The 13000-nt window shown below is 40.4% G+C and overlaps 1 protein-coding gene across 10 annotated transcripts in view; it reads left to right on the plus strand.

The window, feature by feature from the left end:
* The window catches only part of mical2b (microtubule associated monooxygenase, calponin and LIM domain containing 2b), a 69822-nt gene extending 57527 nt beyond the window's left edge, over nucleotides 1-12295 (plus strand). For all 10 annotated transcript variants that reach the window (XM_083560956.1, XM_083560943.1, XM_083560952.1 and 7 more), the window contains 7 exons: nucleotides 1988-2813; nucleotides 2941-3020; nucleotides 4802-4900; nucleotides 5083-5176; nucleotides 9332-9431; nucleotides 9601-9674; nucleotides 11854-12295. In XM_083560956.1, the coding sequence (XP_083417082.1) occupies nucleotides 1988-2813; nucleotides 2941-3020; nucleotides 4802-4900; nucleotides 5083-5176; nucleotides 9332-9431; nucleotides 9601-9674; nucleotides 11854-12038 (1458 nt within the window). In that variant the 3' untranslated portion in view covers nucleotides 12039-12295. The remainder of the gene's footprint in view (nucleotides 1-1987; nucleotides 2814-2940; nucleotides 3021-4801; nucleotides 4901-5082; nucleotides 5177-9331; nucleotides 9432-9600; nucleotides 9675-11853) is intronic.
* The last annotated feature ends 705 nt before the right edge of the window (nucleotides 12296-13000 follow it).

Below are 13000 nucleotides of genomic sequence, written 5' to 3' on the forward strand. Positions count from 1 at the left end.
TTTTTTCTGGGGGGAAAAAAAAACAGCATTTAAGTATAAAAAGGTGAAGCGATTTGTGTAAATCAACATTTGTGTTGTATTTTGCAGATTGCAAGTTGATACCCCTGCTAAAAAAAAAAAAAAAAAAAAAGTGAAAGTAAAAAAAAAAAGCAAGCTTCTACAATTTGTTTCAAAAAAGAAAAACAGACATTTTGTTTTGTTTAGTTGTGAAAATATATGCATCTAGAATATATAATTCAATATTTTTTTGTATAATCGTTTAATGATAAAATGCAAAAATTAAAGGTACAAACATTGAAAACAAGCATTTGTACGCAGTGAAGCCGCAGTGAAGGAAAAAACATGCGTTGGTGTACAAATGCATAATCATTCACTGAAAACCTGCTGCTGTTTTTCGCTGCTTTTAGATGTAGTGTTTGTTTGCATCATTTTAATTAAATCCATCACCATGTCGCGACAGAACAGATCCAGTGCGACTGTCCCGAAGTTACAGTTTACACAATAGCACTTCATTAAACTACACCATTTTCACATAATGGGGATTCTACAGTTCTTGCTTAATGTGCTGATGTTTTACCTTCATCCGTGACACCAGTGTGTGTGTTCATGTCCTCGTGTCTCACTGTGGTACGCCTATCCCACACAAGCTCCGATTTGCATAACCTCCAGGTACGGTTTTCTTTGTTGCGTTTACTATAAAATGCTCTCATGCTTTTGATGAATTGGGACATCAGCTTGTTCCTGCTGCCGACTGACCCGTACTTTCCGCTGTTTTTGCAGGCGACTGTGTTCTCTTACTGTCACGCAATTCATTTCCTTTCATTATCGATTGTTATCGGTTTTATCGATTAGTTGTAGCAGGCCTTCTCATATGTGATGTGCTCGAGATGTTTCCTGTTAAAGCCCATTGCATTCTTGAGACAGCTTCCTGATCCGGCCATGAGAATGACTTCGATACGCTCTTCAGCCATCATTGGCGTTCTTAAAGGCTAGCTAAATACCATACAAATTATAAACTGAGTATAGAAGATATTTTGCAACAAATTGTTTATTTCCTCATTTCTATGGAGATCTTGGAGGCGCTGATCTTATTTTTTAGGAAATGCATAAAAACTGCATGCTTTAAATTATTTTATAAAGTTTGCATTCGAAGCTGTGCTCTTACTGTTCTTAATGAATGCTAAACAAAAACAGAAGAAAAAAACTAAACTGGGCATGTTATGTCTCAGTAATTTTCCAAACTAGCACTCCAACATTGAACATGTCATAAATGGTCAATTCTTTTCAGATTCTATTAATCTGCTTAAAAACGAACTCATGGCAACCAGTCATTTTTAAACTAATTCAATCAGGAATCCTATAGAACCGTTTTCTTTTCTGTCCCTAAGCTTGGGGCAGCGTGAATCCTGCCCTCTGACAGTATTTAGTAGTAGCTCCCATTCTGCATTCATAACACTGTGGAGCTGAAAGGGGCAGAGGGATACGGATACGGAAGGAAATTCACATAAGGAAAAACAGTTTTTATCTGTCAAATGTAGATTTACAAAGTTTGATTCGTTGTAAACGATGTTCCTGCGATTGATTCTAACCGCTGCTTGTTTTGCACCAAAAAAAAATTCACCAGCTTCAAAGCTCACATTTGCTGAGACTTGGTGTGAAATCATTGTGTTTAAGATGTTGGACTTCTGATCCGAAGGTCATGAGTTTAAATCCCACCACCACCAAGTTTCTTCTTCTGGGCCCTTGAGCAAAACTATTAACCCTCAACTGCTAAGTTGTATGAATGAGATCATTGGAAGTCGCTCTGGATAAGAGCATCTGCCAAATGCCAGAAATGTCAATGAATCAGCAAGAATGAGTTTTTTTATATATATTCTATATAATAATAAAAAATATCTGCCCATTGTTCTGAAATTCCCTGCTGTTTTTATTCTTCTTTCTTAATCCAGATTCTCTGGTGTTTTTGTTTTGTTCCATATCCAAGCAGGAACTTGAAAACCACGCTGCAGACCCTCACTGCCCTCTTCAGCAGCAACCCGAGAAATCAGCTGTAGCTGAGATTCCCCGTTATCGCACGCATTTTATTTCATCCACTCCCAAACCGAACACGTGTTCTCCAGAGCAGCAGTCCGACGCTTCCACGATCGGACCGGACCAGCAGAACTCTTTCAGCCCGAAGAAAAAGCTCACTCTCTCCATGCTCGAGAAGGAAAGGCTACTGAATTGGGACCTGACCACTCCTGGACAGTTTTCATCCACGCTTACAGGTACAGAACAGGCAGAAAAGTACATCCGAAGACCTGACACCTTGACAAAACCTCAAACCAATCCAGAACCTCAACCAGAACCGAGTCCGATTCCTGCCGAACCTGAGTCTAGCCCTCCTCTCTCAGGTTTCCAGCTATGGGCCAGCGTGCTGAGGAACTCTTTTTCTGGAGGAGGGAACAATTCCAAAGTAATCAAAAGAAACCATCCTCCCAAAACAAGGCCACACTCCGAGGGCTCCTTCAGCTTCCTGTTTGGCTCCTCCACTGAGAACCAGAAGGAGGACGTGGTATTACGATCCAGAGCGGCTACGGAAGGGATCCACGGCAGAACGGCTAGCAAGAGCGAGATCACGACCATGCTGAAGCAGGTGGCGCTCAGCAACAAGCCGTCGGAAGCTTCCAAAGACGACTTGGCCTCCCTGCCACCAAAGAAGCTCAACTTCTTCTCCTCGATGCGGCTGAAGAGGAACGAGGGAGGAGACAGGAGCAAGGCGGAGAACCAGACGAAGGACGTTTGGAGCATTCTGTCCAAATTCAGAAACAAAGGTAAGTAACGGTTGCTTATTAAAATCGAGTTTGAATGGCAGTATCTCAAGCAATCATGTATTACTTCGCAATAATATCATTTCTCACAATCTGGCCTCAAAAAACACATTTCTTTTTTCATCCACAGCATCGTCACAGCGGCATCAACAGCAAGATGAAGGCGACTATTCATCCAGCGAGGAAGAGCAGAAATTCGTCTCACAAAGGGTAAAGGAAAAAAACACACTGCTTTCAGACTCTTCTCACTTTTAAAACTGCATTTTGGAATAAACAATTCATATGAAGAAAACGCAATTGAATTCTATAACACGGAGACCAGTAGCGTGTCGAGACCAGCCTTGCCCTCTACACGCGCAAGCGAGTTTATTTTCATCCGCCGTGCCGTATTATCTGAAAGGCAGCCATTAAATGAATATATATCGTCGTATTTAAAGGACGCCACGTATTGACTGCGGTGAATAGGGTTCTTTTTTTCCCCTTTTCAATCACCACCAGCATTCAAGAGCACTACACTACCAACGAGATGCTGATATTTTCCTTTCACCGACGAAAAGTCGAACTACTGAGATAAATTGTTTGTTAATATTAAATTAGTATTGAACAAGTAATGACTTTTATCAAAGCATGCTGCAGAACATTTCGATTTCCATCCTGGCGAAGAAATAAATAAATACGTGTAATTCAAAGCGGATTTCGTTTCAGCAATATGTCTCTGAAGAGGATGTTTTTTTTTTTTTCCTCTCCTATATTAAAGAATAAACGGTTGAATTCACGGCTCCACACGAACCAGACCCACAGTCTATTAATGTGCAAATTGGATACAAGCCAAAATGGCTGTTAACACCTTGATTATTTTCCAATAACGGCGTGTTCTGTTCTGGGTTGTGTATTCAACAAGGACACGTTGTAGATTTGATCTGTGTACAGTCGCTGAGCATATGGCAGACCAGTTCCTTTCCTCATATCACATACATCATCTGTAATGTCACCAGACTATTGTCTAGACCTCGTCTACGGAGTGTGGAAAACGTTATGGGTGTTTTCACACCTTGTTTGTTTGAACATTCAAAGCAGCCTCGCCCTGATATCATGTGTAATACATACACTGTATATGGAAAAGTTCATGGGCACCTGAGCATAAGATTTTGTTATCTCCACTTTTCTGGGAAGATGTTTCACTTAGATTTGGTGATGATTTGTGCTCATTCAGATACAAGGACATTAGTAAAGTCGGGTTTTGATGTAGGTGAGCGGAGGAGGCCTGGGGTGCAGTCAGTGTGTGAAATTTATTCAAAATTTGAGCTCTATAGCAGGAGATCTTCCACTCAATCACTTGTAAAGCAGATCTTCGTGGAGCTGGTTTTGTGTACAGGGGCAGCGTCATGCTGGAGCAGGTTTGGGTCTCCTGGTTCAAGTCAAGGGACAATTTCATGCTACAGCTTCCAAAGACGTCCTTTACACTTGTGTACCTCCAACTTTTTGGTAACAGTGGAAAAAACATATATGGCTAAAAAAAAAAATTAGGTGTCCAAATACTTTTGTTAATATAGTCGATACCATATGTTTACGAAGAGGGAAATGGATGGCATTTGAAAAAACTTTTGAAAAACAAGGACCAGCTTCATGTCTCCCATTAAAGATCACTGAATATAATGCAGTTTAGTGTAATAATATATATATATATACTGTAAAGTTTATGCATTGCAGTAGTGTAAATTGATGTATTTTGATACATTATTAACAGTACATTACCCCATATTGATCATTATTCTTTAAGAGTCCTGGGTAGGCTAGGCCTTAGCTCAGCTTATGGGGTCATCAGAACACATGTACTTCAAATGATCTCAGACCTCCGCCTCTCCAACCTCTCAAAAAGAGGTGGTCTAAGTACGATTTGGCAGCAGCCAGTCTGCACAAAAGGATACATTTCATTAACGTGTCTTTACATTTATCCGTCTCTTTATATTTGTCTTTTATGCTGTATCTAGTCTGAATCATGGCACTCGGACAGACGGAGAAAGCAGCAGGAGAAAACGCTGATCGTGCAAACTAAGAGAGAGCACCTGAAAAGGCTTCATAGGGCTCAGGTACAGGCATCACTTCATGTCTGGCATCTCACGTCGTGTTTCCTTTAGGATGTAACTGTAACAGTATGTGAGGGTGTGTGTTTATATAATATCATATACACACACACTCCGACATTGTTACATCTACATCCTAAAGGAAACATATATATATATATAAAGTGTGTGTGTGTGTGTGTGTGTAGGTTATCCAGAGGCAGCTGGAGGAGGTTGAGGAGAAGCAGAGATCTCTGGAGGAGAAGGGAGTGATGCTGGAGAAGGTGCTCAGAGGAGAGAGGGGTAAATGTCCACCATCATTTTTTATCTTGCACCAAGAATCTAATCAGATTGTCATTATATTCTGAATGACTTTATCACGTGTCAAACAATTGTTTGGTCCTGAGTTCAGATCAGTGGGCTTATGAAAACCACAAAACGTGTTACTCCATTTCGTGAAAAACATTCGTTTTCTCGGATGAATATTAGACTGCAGACTGGGATATCTAAATGATGTTTCCATAATTTATGTCTCATCTGAAAGCTTTTCGAATGCGTGAGAGAGAATATCACGCAGAGTCACATTATATGGCCGAAAGTTTTGGGACACCATTTGGGACGTTTCCAGCCATATGTGGTTCTTCCTCAGACGATCACCACAAAGTTGGAGGCAAACAATTGTGTAGGATGTCTTTGAATTCCATAGCATGAGATTTTCCCCTCATTTGAACTAGGAGACCCAAAACCTGTTCCAGCATAACAATGCCCCTGTGCACAAAGACCATTACATGAACATATGGGTTGGAGTGGAAGACCTCCTGCTGTAGAGTTCTTACCTCAACCCTGTTGAACACTTTCGGGATTGATTAAAATACTGACTGCCAACTTACCCTACATCAGTACCTGACGTCACTAATGCCCATGTGTCTCTACAAGCGCATCAGAACATCTTCTCAGAAGAGTGGAGCTTATTATAACGGTAAATGGGGACTGAGTCAATTTATCCAGCCTTGCCCTGGAATCCATTGTCATTGTCTCAAAGCAGCTTTTACAGAACTTAAAAATGAAAGGGAATGGTGTGTGTTTATCCCTGATGATGAATCCTGGGGCGAACCATGGCAAGGAAAAAGTCCCTTAGATGTTATGAGGAAGGAACCTTGAGAGGAACCAGACTCAAAAGGGGAACCCATCCTCATTTGGGTGACATCAAGAGTGTGATCATAAATCTTTCAACAATACAGAACACTGGAGAGAGAGAACTAACATGAGCACTGGAGTGTGTGATTCTGATTAATGTCCTTTCTACAGTCTTACAGTCAGTTGATGTTGTGGAACCAGGAGCTATGGACCAACTTCTAAATTAGCTTAACATCTAAAATAATCATAGATCCAACACCAGCTCCTCCATGCCAGAGCCTTTAAACACTCAAAACTCCACATGATGTGGGATCCAAATGGCGCTGGTACGTCTCTAGATGGTTCGGGATGTTTGCGGGGTCGGCATCTGTCGGAAGGTCCATAATCTTCATGAGGTGGGATACGACTGGAGCTGGTGCAACCTCGGGATGGGTAGAGAAAGAGAAGCAGAGGAGAGGAGTTATAGCTGCTGTTCATAATCTGATCAAGTGCACATTATCAGCTTGTGCATGTGTACTGGAGCAAAAAGTTATTATGGGATGCGTCTTTAATCTGCGCTTAAACCGGATTATCATTCGGATCACAGTTCGATCTGTCGATCTTCTGCTTCACGTAAAAAATTGCAGAAATGTCTACTTTATAAGAAAAAAGTAAACGAAGCAGTGAAACATGTAATGGGAAGGGATGAAAATATATACTATTCCATTTTCATACAAATGTAACCATGTGGCCAAACCTGATTTATCCATCTAAATCGCATCGTATCATAATAACATTAATGATTGCAGCAAGAACGATCTACACTACAGGCGTAAGTTTGTGGACACTCGAACAAAAGATTTGGACGTGATTTTTGAGTTAGAGATTTGATTAAAACATGACACAGTTCCACACTTCGGGATTCTTCCATAGGAATTGTGAGAACATCATTTCCTGGTTTTGCTGTAATAAAAAGCTCCACTCTGCTGGGAAGATGTTCCACAAGATTTTGTGGAGATCAGGTACCGATGAAGATGAGGCGAGTCAAACACAGAGTTCTTACAATCTTTTACAGAATTCAGATTAGATTTGGATCATCTTTTACACCATAAAGTTACACCACGTTTCAGTCCTATAAGTTACAGTCTTCCATGGGCGTCGTTCTGCCCTCCTACCTTCCAGCCTAAATGCTGATTGTCCAGTAGCATGCGCCGTATCCACCACAACCCTGACCGGCATAAAAGCTCTATCAGTAAAGATGAATGTATAAATGAAGCTGTCGGGTACAACAAATAAAAAATGTATCTAAATGCGAAATATGGCATCTTGTAACGGAACGCATTCATTCTTAATGTATCATTGCAGATGCCGGCGACCCTGAAGTTACCTTCCTTTTCTTTACTAATTGTAGTTCATTCAAAACGTGGACCGTAGTTAATTCAAAGGAATCACACTGAGGAATGCAGTCTTGCAGGTCTGATTCGTTTGAATCAGGAACACTTGAATGCCGAGGCCTACACGCAGCCTTGGCGCTGTACATCCATTATAACCTGCGCTTCTCTATATGGCTTTTCTTAAAGTAAAAGGAACCCGCAAGGTCATTCCATGAAGTTATTGGGGGGTGGGGGGCGTTTGCGTTGAACGACGTACTTTTTTTTTTTTTTTCTCCTCCTCCCCGTTCTTTCATCTCGTCGTCTCGTGGCCGTGCCGTATTAGCCGTTTTCATCCCCAATCCGTGCTTCACCGCGAGAGAGGTTTTTGTAAGAGGCTTTCGAAATTAGCCATTGAAATAATAGCGATTTGCATTCAAACCAAATAACCACTTAGAGCGTAAATTGTGCCGAAATGACTGTAGAGGTAATGGGTCCTGTAAATAGGCTGGAAAAAGGGGGGAAAAGTGCTCCAAAATGGTCCGACGTTTCATTATTTCTCGCAAATGTTTATATACCTGAGGGTTATTAAAGCCAGCGATTCTTCCGGATGTGGAAAAAAAAAAAGTCACGGTGCCTGGACGGATAATGAGTTTATAATCACGGCCCTGAGTGTGTCAGAGTGTGTTATTTGCGTTCTGCTAAATTGAATTTTAACATCTTGGAAGGATGTGGAGTTTGGGTGACAGGGATGGTTGAGTCTTTTTATTTATTTATTATTTTTTTATATAGAAATATTTAGTGATATTCATTGTATGGACCAAAAAGGTATGTGGACACCTAAGCATAGGATTATGCTGTTACTATTATTATGTAACAGTCTCCACTCTTCTGGGTAGATGTTCCACTAAATTTCGTGCTCATTCAGACCCAAGGGTGTGTGTGTGTGTGGGGGGGGGGGGGGGGGGTTGTAAAGTCAGGTGCTGATGAAGGTGAGGTGAGGAGGCCTGAGGGTGCAGTCAGGGTTTACATTCATCCCAGAGGTGTGCAAGAGGGTTCGGGAGATCATCCACTTCCAACCATAAAAAATTCATGTTCCCACTTACAAAGACATTGTATAAAATTTTGTGCCTCCAGGTTTATCGTAACAGTTTGGAGAAGAACAAGTATGCAGAAGGATACAGACGGTCGTTAGTCTGATTTCTTCAACCAGCCAGCATTTGTAGATGGCGGTGTTTTATGTAGAGTCCAATGATGGACAGTGTTAAGCCAAATTTGTAAAGTACAAATTAAGCCATGTGGCTGAGCCTGATATATGATTCTATCAAAATAATAATATTAATGACAGCAACAAAAAAATGACCTACACTATAGCCAAAAGATTTGTATGTGCTTTTTGAACACTCCCCCATTTGCTCTTATAGTAAGCGCCACTCTTCTGGGAAGATGTTCCACTAGATTTTGTGGAGATTTGCGAAAGGAGCAACAGCACGCTCATGAAAACATGACCCGGTTCCTTCCATAGGAATTGATGGAACATCATTTCCTGATTTTTCTGTAATAAAAAGCGCCACTCTTCTAGAACGATGTTCCTCTAGGTCAGATACTGATGGAGGTGAGATGAGGAGACCTGAGAGTGCTGTCAGTGTTCACATTCATACCGAATGGTGTTTCATATGGTTTGGTGCTCTATAGCAGGAGATTGTTTGCTTTGTGCACAGGAGCATCATCATGCTGAAACAGATTTGGGTCTTGTAGTTCAAGTGAAGGGAAATTTTCATGCCACCGCATCCTGAGACGTTCTGTACAATTGTGTGCCTCCAATTTTGTATTGACAGTTTGTGGAAGAAGCACATACAGCTGGAGAAGTCTGGTGCCCCAGGACCTTTGCCCATATTGTGTGTGATGATAAATGAATAGAAAACAAGGTGAACATGTGGCGTATAAGTGTAAGCTGAGTTTCATGTTTCAGAGGATGCATCAGCGGATGAAGCCGAGCTCCTGCACATGTGGTTTAAACTGGTCCTGGAGAAGAACAAGCTGGCGAGATATGAATCGGAGCTCATGATCTTGTAAGAAAACACTGAAACAATTAGACTTAATTGAATGTTGTGAAATGTATGTGTTTTAGAAGTCATTTACCAGTGTGTAGATAGAAAACATTATCGCATCACTATTGACTTCCTGAGGAACGATATTCATGGAGTCTAAGATTTGGATCTGAATGTGGCTGTGTTGCAGCGCTCAGGAGCTGGAGCTGGAGGACACACAGAGTCGGCTTCAGCAGGATCTCAGACGCAGGATGGGTATTGAAGGTGAGGCCACTTTTCTACCACTCTTTAAAATACAGTATACACTGTTGTTCTGCGGAGAAGAACGGGAGAAACGGCCCATAAATTGGTGCGTTAAGCTTCTAGCATCAAACTGAAAAAGACTTGAGGCTGTAATTGGTGCCAAAGGAGCTTCAACAAAGTATCGAACAAATGCTGTGGACACTTGTGTGCATTTGTGGGGGGAGGGTTTATATTGTTAATACATTTGCAAAGATTTTAAACACAATTCTTTCACGGTGTCATTATGGGGTTTTCTTGTAGAATTTAGAAAAAAAAAAGGAAAAACGTGTGTGTGTGTGTGTGTGTGTATATATATATATATATATATATATATATATATATATATATATATATATATATATATATATATATATATATACGCACACACACACACACACACACACACACACACACACACACACACACACACACACACACACACACAGTGTATCCAGGGTTTCTTTTTTTTTTTTTTTTTTTTTTTTTTTTTTTTTTTACATTTTCTTATGTTACAACTTCATTCCAAAATGGATTAAAATTTATTTTGTTCCTTAAAATTCTACAAAAAAAACCCATATATATATATATATATATATATATATATATATATATATATAAATGTATGTATAAAAGTGTAATTAAAAAAAGCCACATTGAGTTTAACTATCTTTTATTTAATTTTTTATTTAAAGCTAATCGTGGCTGCGTTTGATTATGTAAGTTGAAACAATTTGTGTAAATTAATATTCGTATTGTTTTTAATGATAATTACAGATGGGAAGTTGACAACCATATAAGAAGAATTTATATAAATATTATACAACATTGTTTTGATTTATAAAAAAAAAAATACTCAGACATTTTGTTCAGTTGTGCAGATATAAGCATCTACAATATATCATAAATTTAGTTTTGTATAATAATTATATAATATATGCATAAATTAAGTATGGAAACATTGTAAACGAGCGTTTGAACGTATTGTAAGGCCGCACGTTCGGAAACAGATAAGATACTGTTGTGGTGCAGAAAAGCAGCAAGCAAGCAGACTGGATTTACAAAGAGAAAATATGCGTTGGTGTACAAATGCGTAATCATTTGCAGAAAACCACAACGGTGACTGAAAATGCGATCGTTTACTGCTGCTGTTCGCTGCTTTTAATCGAATCCTTGCGCAACAGGATGCTCACGAGTCACGACATTACAGATCCAGTGCGACTGTCCTGAAGTTACAAACAGTTTACACAATAACACATCAGTAGACTGTACCAGCTTCCAGAGGTGGTGAAAGTACACACGTGATGCACTTAAGTAGAAGATACTCGTGTTTTAAAAGACATGGTGAGAGCCGGGAAATGAGGCACCAGTGGGAGATTAAAAAGGCCACGCAATGACAGGAAACAGGTTGATGGGCTGAAAATGGCGCAGTGAGAAGAAGAAAAATGTTGCCAAATAGAATAAAACAAAAAAAAAAAAAACAATTCTTTAAAATATAAGAAGTAGAAAGTACAGATATTTGTGTAAAAATTGAGTGAAAGTGAAAAATAAATAGTGACTTAAAGAACTGATACAGGAAAAATCTTAAGGTACAGTAACAAAGTATTTGTACTTCATTACTTCTCACCTCTGATCATTTTCACATGATGAGGATTATTCAGTTCTGCTTACTGTGCTGATGTTTCGCCTGTGTTTTTTTTTTTTTTCTTCATGTGCTCCACTTTGCAGAACTTGCAGGTTACAGTCTTCTTTGTTGCGTTGAATATAAAATGGCCTCGTGCCTTGAATGACTTGGGATGCACATTTTTTTCCTGCTGCCTTTCGATCCTGTACTATTACACAAGCGGCTGTGTTGCTGTCACTCTAACCTGTAACTTGAGCAGCCCAGCTAATCGATAACTGCATTCGTTGACGGCAAATTTAATTTTCGAATATTAAATTACGACCTGAGGAATGTGGCGTATCCACCTGTTAATCTGTAGGGTACCGGAGATTATCCACGATCTCAGAGAGGAATTTGTAGCCTCCAGCATGCTCTCCGTAATTATAAATTTATAAGCTACTGCTAGTTTTGTTGAAGAGATGAAAACCCTTGTATCCAGCTGTTACTTAGCTTGAATGCAGCGATGTTTAATAGACCCTCTGCCTTTGCTCTGCTGTTTAGACTGTAAGAAGAGCACAGCGCAGCTGGAGGAAGAACAGCGACTGCTGGACCAGGTGATGAAGGTGGTGGAGAAACGAGATCAGTTGGTGAGCCTGCTCGAGGAACAACGGCTGCAGGAGAAAGCGGAAGACCGTGACCTCGAGAGTCTCATTCTTTCCAAGGGCTACCAGTTTCACTGGGCATGACTGAAACACACTCACACACAGAGTGTGTGTCTGAGGGAGTACAAGTGCATGTGCGAGCGAGCGAGTGTCTGAGTGTGTGCGAACAAACTTGTGTGTGTGTGTGTGTGTGTGTGTGTGTGTGTGTGTGTGTGTGTGTGTGTGTGTGTGTGTGTGTGTGTGTGTGTGTGTGTGTGCGCGCGCGCGCAAGAGGGTGTTTGACCGAATGTCTGAGCGAGTGACTTAACGATTTTGTGCGTGAGGAAAAAGCAAGTTGAAAAGTTGACCTTTCCTCCTTTTTCTGACTGAAAGAAACCCATTTCACGTTTTATATTTTACACCTGATTCTAGATTCTGGGTTTCCTGAACAGCAGGAGACCCTGCAGCTGCTTTTTACATAAAGAATCGTCCGGGACGCGTCTCATCGTAACCCGTAACCTGCGCTAATGAGTTTATTTATTATATACAGCAGTAGTGAACTTTAACACTTGATGTAACACTTGATGTAACACTTGATGTAACACTTGATGTAACACTTGATGTAACACTTGATGTAACACTTGATGTAACACTTGATGTAACACTTGATGTAACACTTGATGTAACACTTGATGTAACACTTGATGTAACACTGAAACACTACAATTGTGGGTGTGTGTGTCTGTGTGTGTCTGTGTGTGTCTGTGTGTGTCTGTGTGTGTCTGTGTGTGTCTGTGTGTGTCTGTGTGTGTCTGTGTGTGTCTGTGTGTGTCTGTGTGTGTCTGTGTGTGTCTGTGTGTGTCTGTGTGTGTCTGTGTGTGTCTGTGTGTGTGAGAGAGCGCGCGTGTGTGAATGTAGTCACTGTTCTGATTTTAACGTCTCAGCTGTCAGGCTTGAATGTAAAGTTGTTCACGTTTCATCTTAATGTTCACTCGTGGTGTTTGTTGATTGTTTGACTCGTTTGTCACATTGAATCTGTTCGTTATTTATTTAATGAGGGGGGGGGG

Source organism: Silurus aristotelis (genome assembly GCF_946808225.1).
Source record: "Silurus aristotelis genome assembly, chromosome: 14".
Taxonomy (NCBI): Eukaryota; Metazoa; Chordata; class Actinopteri; order Siluriformes; family Siluridae; genus Silurus; species Silurus aristotelis.